General features: G+C 36.3%; 1 protein-coding gene across 3 annotated transcripts in view; it reads left to right on the top strand.

Annotated features, from left to right (window-relative positions):
* EIF-4A_2 (Eukaryotic initiation factor 4A-I) overlaps window positions 1–11,820 on the top strand; it is a gene marked incomplete at its 5' end in the record, with an annotated part of 33,472 nt that overhangs the window by 19,098 nt on the left and 2,554 nt on the right. Inside the window, 2 exons of one of the 3 annotated variants that reach the window (XM_051215369.1) lie at window positions 1,936–2,105; window positions 5,281–5,855. In XM_051215369.1, coding sequence (XP_051068583.1) covers window positions 1,936–2,105; window positions 5,281–5,425 — 315 coding nt within the window. In that variant the 3' untranslated portion in view covers window positions 5,426–5,855. Of the gene's footprint in view, window positions 1–1,935; window positions 9,547–11,820 lie in introns of those variants that run through there. The other 2 variants (XM_051215371.1, XM_051215370.1) reach the window with 2 other exon arrangements.

The raw sequence follows: 11,820 nt of genomic DNA, 5'->3' as shown, positions 1-11,820 counted from the left end.
GAGTAATTTTCGTGTTAGCTCCGTACTTGTTGAGACCTTACCGCCGGAAACGGATATGCGTGGGATAAGGCGAGGTGGGCATTTTTATTGTCGACCTTTTCTAACTCCACCCCTCCTTGTGGAACTGCAACATCGCTGTCATGCTGGTTGTCTGAAGGAAACAGCTTACTGCTGTCACACCTCTGTACAGTGAGCAGTACGACTTCGCCTTCGGAACGGTTGTTCCAGCCAGTATAGCTCGATTGCTTCATCACGATAGGCAAGCCCAATCACCACGTCGAGGTAGCAACAACGGTTGGGTATCGGGAAACTGAGACTTACTGATGACTTAACCACTAAGCCATCTGATTTACAAATAGAAATATACCTTGTAAAATGGTAGTCTTACATTGGTTCTCAATGTTGGGGAAATTCAGAAATCTCATCTGAAAATGCTGAGAAACATCTTATCCAATCAGCATTCAGTAGAATTTTTGCCAGAAGCATCTGGAACGTGACAAGTCAAATGTTAACTTTCTGATTGGATGATTACCTATATCGCTACTGCGTTTAGTAGCGTTCCAGAATTTTCCGGAAGCTCGAGACCATCTAAAATACTATAAATACCCTAGATTTTCAGAACATAAACGAACATTGGAGTAAAACATTTTTTCCATATTTCGCACCTTTTCTGTCGTGTTCAATTCGCCATGTAGATTTAGTCTGGAAGTTACTCAAAAGAGATTATGAAACTGAGAGTTCAATTAAAAGACTTATCACTATTGTAAACAAAATAAAACTTTAAAATTTCATCAAAAGTTTTATCTATAGAGTATTAGATACAAATGGGGGGTGGATCAATTGACAAGACAGTAAATCTTCTTTGTCTGAGATAACAGCGACGTGTATTACATCTGTTAGATCATCATCTGCATTGACGCGCAATATTGATTGATTTAAAACAATGAGTAGATTAAAGCAAGGGTTCATAGAAATTGTGACTCAAAATCATTTTGTAAAGTCATTAAACGTTGGTTTTTGACGTATTGGTTGATTAGAAACTGACTGATTTATGTTCAGATGATAATATTGATCAATGATTGCAGATTGTGTTCGACATCAGCTGGAAATCGGTTGTAATTGCCTTATTTATTTATTCCAACACAAACATTGGTACAAGAAAGCATCAAATAGATATCCGCCACATAAATCGTTCGATTTGTGCGAGGGCTGAGATACTACCTGGGTGCCCAAATCGAAGCGTTTGCTGTTGTTAGGTGGCCATACCCCAAGCCTTTGATCTAAATGTTTGATCCACAAGTCAGTGAAGCAATGTTATGAAGTGGAGTCCCATAATAGTCGGTGACCAACGATTGGTTCATACGCCATTTGTTTCCTCAGGATACTGGAGCCCATGTACACCATTGATTTGAAATCAGGGTTTCCCAACCCCTCTAGGTGGATCCTTTATATCCACCAACCCACTTAAAGCACCGGACATTCGCTTTTCGTCCTTTCAATTTCGTAAAAAAACAGTAATTCTGCTAGAAGACAGTAAGTAGAAATTTTCTGACAGTGGCTGTATAAACATGGCCATGTGAGAGCATTTAGAGAGAGCTAACGGTTTCTCCTCATCCTCGGCCGTACCAGGGCATTTGGGGGCTTTATAGCTTTAAAGAAACTTAAACTTGACTGTATCACATTCAATACTAAAATATTTTTTATTCTTGTTAGCGTTTTTTTAGCAAGGTTATATTTAATAAGATGAGGTTGCTGACCTTATCCCCAACCCTCCTCCTTTGTATGGGCTTATGATTAGCATTAACCCTAGAAGATCTACAGTCGGAGTTAGAATAAAATATCATCAACTGAAATCAATATTACAGTTTATTTAACTAAACTTTCAATGTTTTATTTATCTTATGTATGATTCTTTTATATTCAATAATTCATTAGCATGGTGAAATGGAACAAATAGAACGTGATAATATTATGACAGCATTTCGAAGTGGTTCAAGTCGTATTTTAATATCTACTGATCTATTATCACGTGGTATTGATGTACAACAAATTTCATTGGTAATTAATTTTGATTTACCAACAAATTTAGAAAGTTATATACATCGGTAAGTGAATATTATACTATTATTATTATTGTTATTATTATTATTATTAATACTGCAAAATTGAGAGGACGAAAAGCGAATATCCGATGCATCAACCGGGTTGGTGGATATGAACGATCCATGTAGGGGAGTTGGAAAACCCTAATTCCAAACCAATGATATGTGCATGGGCTCCAGTATCCTGAAGGGATAAATGATGTATGAACCAAATATTTGTCACCGGTTACCATATGATTGCATCTGCCTTGTGGATCAGACCTTTAGATCGAAGGCTCCGGGTATGGTCCCTTTAGAAAACCACCTATTTCGATCTGAGCACCCTAACAGTATCACAGCTTATGCACATATCAAGTGACTTGTGTGGTGTATATGTATTTGGTGCTCCTTTGTACCAATATTTGTATGTTCAAATCAAATCAAATCAAAAACAAAAACACTGCGAATCGTATAAGAAATTTATTTGTAATATAGAATTAGTCAATAGGTTATAAGCATTGTAGAAACTGACACGTGTATATATCGGTTCTAGATGCTACACTGTATAAACACAACGAAACGTACAACTTATTAAAACAAATATCAAATTAGTAGAAACATCAATAGTATCCATGACAAAGAGTGAATGCATCTGCACCATTGTGACTAATTCTGTGTTATGTCACTTAAAGTCTCCAACTGGGGAGTTTACATATTCCTACTCAGCTTATTCCGATAATCAGTAATTTTGTAGACTGATATGACTCCTTGATTTTTATAACTTTAGTTTCTTTTAAACCTATTCCTATACTAATTATCATAGCAGATTGTTATAGGCCATCGTTGGGTATATGTAATTTATGTACTAATCACGTTAGTTGTCGAATATTAACAATATTACCCGCCTATTATCTATATTTATCTAATACTCTTTGTCTAACCTCAGTATTGTTTACACAATGGTCCCATAATACGAGAGCGATACTTCTCAGGTATTCATAACCAAATACTAGCGACTTACGAATGTTCCCTATTTTGATGACCACATTTTGGGAAGTTAGAATATGGAACAAAAATAAAGTGTATGCTTAAAGAATTAACTTTTTATGTTAGTTATTGCTTTTTATGCCTTGAATACGAAAATCATTCGGTAAAAAAACTTATTTGTCTTTTCAGAATATTTATGCACTTTATTGCGATGATTACTGGAGCTCTTATAATCCAGTATTCAATTTGGAACGGCAGAAAAAGTTATTTCTGATCAGTTTATCATGTCAACCTACATCTCATCGTTGTTTCGATAGTTTCTAGGCAAAGTTAACCAGTTTTCATGTTAGATTAATGCATTACATACTTTCCAAGGTATAGAAACTCAACTTTAACCATATACATAATACGAGTCTAGTACTACTATGTTCGAGGGACTAAGATATCACCTTAAACTGGCAAACGGAATGTAATCCAACAACACTAACAGGACGAAGATGAGACATTCGTCTGCACATCAACCCTGCTAACTAGAGAAAGAATACCAGAATCAACAGAGAATAGATGTATAATTTTAAAAGCAACCCGGAAGAACGAATAACAAGCACTCAACTCATGCGTAATATATACAAAACAAAAATGTCATTGAAAAGTGTCACAAAATTACATACTAAAAGATGAAACAAACCAATGACGTTTAAGCTCCTTTCAGGTGGGAAACAAACTGAAAGTAATAATAGGCGCTTTTGTGGCGAAAATGTAAAATTAAAGTCTTCACAATTAAGTCACAAAAAAAGAAGTTTACCGAGTGCATTCTGAAGATCTAGCATCCCTAACAACTCCCATTTTCATTAGCGTATATTCCTGGTATTCAACTGCATCTTGACTGTTTGTCGCCGTTGTCTCATCAACCTTCTGAAACGCAAGTCAGTTCATTTATGAAATTCATCGCGACCGGGGGTACGTTGAATGTATCCATCAGAACTTTAAGCAGGAGATTTCTGTTTGTCTATGGGAGATATAAGGTTAATCATTTTGGTAGCTGACGCCGGTGTCGAGTCCACCTGTCTCTTTCACCTCTACTTCATACATGACTTGACCTCGCTTTTCGACCACACGTAATTCCGTGTAGGGATTGTGGTTCGGTTTATAGTCTCGAGAAAGCACTGGACACCCAACCTTGTCCGTTGGCAGTTCTTGGGACCCTGTCTATATAGTTCTCTGTAGCATCGGGTTGTGGATCGTCATTAGTCAGGTGCTAACATCAGTTGAGCTATTTCCATTTTGCCCTAAAAAAAGCATATTACTGGACATTATGTTCCGCTGTATGGTATTACTCCTTCACATAAGCACCTTTCAGACAAAATCAATAAATAAATACAAAGTCTCTGCATATCATCAATTTGGAATGGCTCATAATTTAATACGTAGAGATTTGAATTTTTCCCGATGTTTATATTAAGCCTTACAATTGATCAATATCTATCACTATATTTACATCCTATAAATATCAACACTGGGATACAGTGTACATTTAACTGTTGAGTCCGAAAGCTAATTTCTTAACATGATTTCAAGCCATCATTCGACTTGAAGGAAAATGTACAATTTTTTTGATAATTGTATTAATTTCACAGATTGAAATCATGAGTCAATTGAAGCTAGATCACCATGTGAAACCTGGAAGTACTGGAAGGCCGTTTCGTCCTAGTATGGGACTCCTCAAAAGTGCTCATCCACGATCCCGCACCCCGCGAGATTCGAACCCAGGACATATCAGTCTCGGATCAAGCGCTTAACCATTAGACCACTGAGCTGGCCGGCATCCAATAGTGTTAATGTCTAACTTCAACCAATCCACGAAGTTGCGCCATTGTATACCATTGTCTTCAGTAAGCTGATATCTCACAACAGACCTCGTTGAATTCCACTAGTCACTGCTTCTCACTAGAACTCCAGGAGTATCTCTTGAAGTCAGTCACTAGTGAACAGATGATTGATATCATGAACCGATTGATGTTACATCATCATTGAAAACCTAGAAACAGTAGACGTCGATGATCTAACATCAATTGATTCATGATCTTAATCAATAAATTAATAATCTCCACAATCCTATATTGATAATTATATTAATCTCTTTCATAAAGTAACTTTTAATTCTTCCTTTCCCTCCCCCTCTCTATTTATTTAATTTTTTTTTTATTTTTAGTATTGGTCGTGGAGGTCGTTTTGGTCGTAAAGGTGTTGCTATCAATTTTGTTACATTAGCTGATGAACGTTTATTAAAAGATTTAGAAAAATTCTATAGTACAAAAATTAGTGAACTTCCAATGGATGTAGCTAATTTATTTTAGAATTTAAAAAAAAAGTATATCTGCATATTTGATACATACAAACCTACACACACACACACACACACACACACATGAATATATGATTGACAACCTTCATTCATTCATTCATTCGGGAAAAAACTTTCTTTTCTTTATTATATACACATATCTATTATCATTTTTATTAAAGAAAAGTTTATTGAATATGTATTTTCCCAATTTGTTTTTCTCTTTTCTTCCTTCTTCCTTCTTCTTCTTCTTCTTCTTCTTTATTTCAGTTTTATCTGTCAAAAATGATAAGTAAAAACTCATCTTTAACTGAATTATGTATTCTCTTTGTTCATTCATAAACTTGTTGGAATATAAATGAACCTTATTTGTTGTTGTTAAATGAATAGTGCTGTTGGGTGGTGATCTATATTCCTCCACGAGGAGTGACAGGTGTAAGTAAGTAAGTTTGTTGTTGTTATTGTTGTTGATAATTTACTGTTTCTTCTTTTCAATACAGTATTCATGGATCTTGTTCATTGTTACTTCTAATGAATAGGATGTTTAATGTGTTCGTATTGAATTCTTCTCATTACATTTAATTGGATTGATATTAGACAATATTCATTTATTCCTTGACTTCTGATTAGTAGTCACATTGTTCTTCTTTCCTCTAGATCTTGTATGTGATGAATTGTCTTTTTCTGGTCGTTGTTGTTGATGATGATGAGGATTCACTGTTTCTTCTCTTCGATACAATGTTAATAAATCTTGTTCATTATTACTTCTAATGAGTAGTATGTTTTATGTGTGTTCCCATTTTGTTTCTTATGATTGGATTGATGTTAAACAATGCTGATTTATTCCTTGACTTCTGATTAGTAGTCATCTTGTTCTTTTTTTTATGATCTTGTATGTGTTGAATCATCGTCTTCTTCTTTCTTTTTCCCCACTCAATTAGTTCTGTATAGAAAGCTTTCATTTCTTTTTATATTTCTATTCTTTATTTAAGAAAAGAAGTAACTTTTATTATAGAAATCAACAACACTGGTTGTGATGGTTTAACTGCTGTAAACAGTATAATATTGATTCATGAACAAATAAGAAAAAAAAGTACATTGATAATTCATCTGTTCCTACTGTGTTCACAATTCGCGTATTGCTATGTTTTTTCTTCTTCCAATTGTTGCTAAGAGCATCATTAGTCCCCCTTTTTCTTGTCTTATCTTAATAGTATAATATTATGATTGGTATCTATCGAACTATATATTCTGTTGTATGTTGAATTAAGGACTGATTGTTTCATGTAGTTCTTTGAAGACAATGTGTATGTGTGTGGGTGTGTGTGTGTGGTGTCTTTCAGATGTCTACTTGTCAATTGTTTCTGTTACGAGGGGATATCATTGAAATTTAAAAAAAAAGGACTTGTTTTTTTGTTTTTGTAAATGTGATTATTCATCATTCTATACACATTTCTGTCCTACTTCTCTAATGGTTGGTTATTTGGATCTCACTCCTCTTTTTTTTGTGTTGTTTGTCATCTTAAGCCTGTATCATCATTATTATTGATAATATTATTAATATTACTCTATTTTAATTGCAATTAGTAACTCATGGTCAATAGTCTTCGAGTATAAATATGAAAAGGTAGCCATTGTATTTATGTATGTACTATTTTAGTATTGGATTTAAATTGATTCATTCATTAATTACATATTCGTAGATGGTATTGGTCATATGAACACTGGAGAGTTGTTTTGCTCTAATATGGTATTCAACAATGCCAATCTATAGTACCACTAAGGATCATTATTATTTAAACACAGAAACATTGGTACAAGGAGGCACTAAATATATATATGCGCCACACTTCATCATCCGATTTGTATAGGGGCTGAGATACTGGCCAGGTGCCCAAACTGAAGCAGGTGGTTTTCTTAGAAGGCCACTCCTCAGACCTTTCACCTAAAGGTCTAGTGTACAAGGCAATGAAGCAATGTTAGGAGATGCAATCTCATGGTAGCCGGTGATAAAGAATAGGTTCATACACCTTTTTTCCCTCAGGATCCTGTAGCGCATGTATACCATTTGTTTGAAATGAGGGTTTTCGAACTCCCCTAGATGGACTCTCAGTGTCCATCAACCCGGTTAAAGCGCCGAACATTCGCTTTTCGTCCTTTCAATTTCGTGAACAATAGTAATGCTGCGAGGTGGTGAGTAAAACTTCCCTGTCAGTGGATGTATACATGTGTTCATGTGAGAGCATTTCGAGAAGGGGAGCTAACTCTTCCCACCTTTGACCGTACCAGGACTTTAATTGCACGCAGTGAACGCCTAACCACTGGATCGGCATCCAGTGGTATAATTCCAGCTTTAATCAACTTGCTATGTGACGCGACTATCATTCATAGTTATCAGTGACAACTGTTTCATTTTTGATAAATCTAAACTTCAACCGTGACTAAGTAACTAGTCAGTAGTTCGCTTGCTCGGCTTTCATTCCTTTTAATTATGATGGCTATCAGTATAATACCTGACCGCTCAAGTTAAATAAGATGAAGTGGGATTCGGATTTATAACAGAATGAATGAAGGTTGATTGTTATAAGTAATGTAAGCCGCTGTTATAACGTACATACTTAAATACTGGTGTGTTCAATTGATACACTGTGGTTATACAGGCTTTGAAATACTCAGTATACATTAATCGTATCATTTCTTCATGTGGTACTCCACATTCTTTGGTAGATAATTCACTTGTATTATCTCAGATTCAGTTACTCAAAACGTATATGGATATTCTCAGATTTTGATCACAGATGTCTTAGAAATATTTCCAGCATCTGTTGGGATCACCGGCTAAGTAATAGTGAGGTTAGACGAAGTGTATTGGGGGATGATGGTAAATCAGTTGACGTTGTACATCTCCATCGACTGAGATGATTGGGCTACGTGTTAGAAGAAAGTTATGAGAGCGGCCAAACCAAAACATGGCATCAGTCCTTGAAGTCACTAACGTCTGGTCGGAGCCATGTTGGTAGATACAGACTACTTGGTTGGGGTCTGCATGACTATCATAAACAGCAATCTTTCAGATAGTGAATCAGCTATAGGAAATTGCAAGAGACGGACATATGATAATCTTTCTCTTGCATCTAACTTTATCGCTAAATATTTGTCCACTTGAAAAGAGTTATTTTAATCATTTGGCTATCAGGATTCAATAGCTAAATGGATAACGCGATGGCGTTTGTAGCGAACGATACTGGGTCCGAGTCCCAGAGTGAACATCAAACCTGAGATGTAAGTACATCCGGTTGACGAGTCCCAAATAGGACGAAACGCGCGTCACATTGGATTCCTCTGCTAATTACTATCCATCTTTGCTTATAAAGTTTGTGACTTCAAGCAATATAGATGCAAGATGCACACATGCTGAGAAGAGACTGATGAATTGTAGTCTTAAATAACAATGGTAAGATACAAGTAAACAACACCAAGTGAATAGATTAAGTTTCAATAGAAAACTCAACAGCTCATTTCATTTATATACTGGATAAATCATGGTATATCACATTCCTTAAGTAGTACGAATGATGGACTAATTAATTGATTGGTACTCATATGATAAGTCAAATACCTATAGAAATCGGGTTGTATATATTTTGGATTCGAAAAACCAACTCTGGAACCTTGGATTATCATGTGTTGCCTGTTTAAGTAGAGAAAATGTTAGTTTATCTATGGAAGTATTATATGAATTCAATTATAATCTATTCAGCTTTTTTATTCTACACAAATGTAATAACTTTTGGCATTAACTAGTTTACTTATTCCTACTAATATATTAATTTAGTAAAATTCCAACTTCCACATTGTCGTGTTATGTTTAATCATTCTGAATTTACATCACGAACTGGTATTAGACAAACCGAAGCAATGAGCAGCTCTTTCATCTTGATATGACATGTCTCAGTTGTATACATCCAAAACCCTACCATTGGGTGGCGACTGAGCTATCTATAGGTTAAACACACAGCAAAACCTAAGGGTGCTGGATCCAATCCTTAGTGGGATTGAGGACGCACACTGCTGGGATATTCCTTACCAGAATGAAATATTAAGTACTTCTTTATTTTCACCGGTTAACTAAGGTCACTTCATAATGTAAGCCACACAGTCTCACAAACTCCTTGTACTTCTCTATCGTCTGTGTCAAAAGCACTACTAGAATAAACCGGTTACATTTATAAGTGCAGAATTTTTTACACAGAATCATATTCAGTTCAATTTCATACATCTATATAGCATGTTTTCCGTTCCTTCAGTCTTGTTTGTATTATGTTCACTACTTGAATAACGTAGAATACGGCATACAACTACAACACTCGAACGTATAGAATCCCAGTCACAAGTCAGAAGAAAGCTGGAGAAGTGTTTGTTGGGTAAGAATCAAAATGTACAGAAAATCATGGGTGTTTATAGATATTAGCGTTTGTTATATCAACATTATAATTCAGCCAATCTTCAAAGCGGCATGTTATGCCACTGTCCAGTAGTAGTAGTAGTATGCCACGCCGATATTCTAGAAAGTTCTGTCACGTTAGGATTGAATGGAAACTCTTCGGCTACTTTAGGACTTCTAGAGTCTCGTAATTCTAGGAAGCCGTCACAACAATTTGTAACTGTCTTCAATCCAGAAGATCTCAGTTTACATTCTCATTTACCTTGTTTGGTTAAAGTTCAGTTTGTGTTCATTAAAAACATTCGAATAATCTGATTCGTCTATGTATGGATGATCCATTTCGATGAGAATAAATAAATATGTTACATTCGTTCGTAAATGCACAACTTCAGGACTTCATATAATAAGAATCCTTGGTGAAATTTGAAGAAGTTAAGGTACTAGTTTAAAACCACTAAATACAACGACTGGCCAATCAGAAATTGCTAATGATAAATGCGCGTGATTAGTGAAAGAATGGCTTTATTTTACAATGGATAAGGTATAAGCTTCTAATAGGGTTACTGCCGGTCCCAAGCCCGGGTAAAGGAGGAGGGTTGGGCATGGGGTTAGCGTCCCCATCCCGTAGAAAACTAACTCGCTAAAAAAACACCAGAAAAAATAATCCAAACCATTTAAACTCTGCCCTGGGAGTTAGAAGGTCTTCAGTTAGAAGAATTATGACGCTTCATGGTGAAAGCCAAGTTCCTTCGGAGGCCACGAGGCCGATGCCCCTTCTAACAACCAGAGCAAAAATTTTTATAGGTATATGGAACGTTAGAACAATGTGGGAGACCGGGAAGACCAGTCAAATAGCAATGGAAATGAGGAGATACAACTTAGCAGTATTGGGAATCAGCGAAACACACTGGACCCAAGCTGGACAGAAAAGGCTAAATACGGGAGAGATGCTGCTATACTCCGGTCACGAAGAGGACAATGCTCCACACACTCAGGGATTCGCTCTTATGCTGTCCAAAGTAGCACGAAATGCACTTGTAGGATGGGAATCTCACGGATCCAGAATCATCAAAGCATCATTCAAAACAAAGAAGGAGGGGATCACAATGAATATTATCCAATGTTATGCACCCACCAATGATAGCAACGACGACATTAAAGATCAGTTCTATGAGCGGCTGCAGTCAATCATTGAGAAATGCTCAAGAAAGGACCTCACCATTCTGATGGGAGATCTAAATGCCAAAGTCGGAATAGACAACACTGGATATGAAGATATTATGGGACGACATGGACTGGGAGAAAGAAACGAAAATGGAGAAAGATTTGCAAATCTATGTGCATTCAACAAATTGGTCATAGGAGGCACAATATTTCCACACAAGCGTATACACAAGGCTACATGGATCTCACCGGACCACACTACAGAGAACCACATAGATCATATTTGCATCAACAAAAAATTCCGAAGGACAATGGAAGATGTGAGAACCAGGAGAGGTGCTGACGTAGCTTCAGATCACCACCAAGTTGTAGCCAATTTAAAACTGAAGCTAAAAAAGAACTGGACAAGTGGACAAACAGCACTACAAAGGTTCAATACAGCCTTCCTTCGAGATACTGACAAACTCAATGAATTCAAGATAGCTCTCAACAACAGGTTCCAAGCCTTACAAGATCTACTGAAAGAAGAAGAAACTAGTATGGAGGACAACTGGAAAGGCATCAAGGAAGCATTAACTTCAACGTGTCAAGAGGTTCTGGGCCACAAGAAGCACCATCATAAGGAATGGATCTCTACAGAAACACTGGACAAGATCAAAGAAAGGAAGAACAAGAAGGCAGCAATAAACAACAGCCGAACACGAGCAGAGAAAGTCCAAGCACAAGCTGAATACATAGAAGCAAACAAACAAGTGAAGAGGAGCATTAGAGCCGACAAGAAGAAATATGTGGAAGAACTA

This window comes from Schistosoma haematobium, chromosome 2, assembly GCF_000699445.3.
Source record: "Schistosoma haematobium chromosome 2, whole genome shotgun sequence".
NCBI lineage: Eukaryota > Metazoa > Platyhelminthes > Trematoda > Strigeidida > Schistosomatidae > Schistosoma > Schistosoma haematobium.
This window is presented reverse-complemented; position numbering and strand designations above follow the sequence as displayed.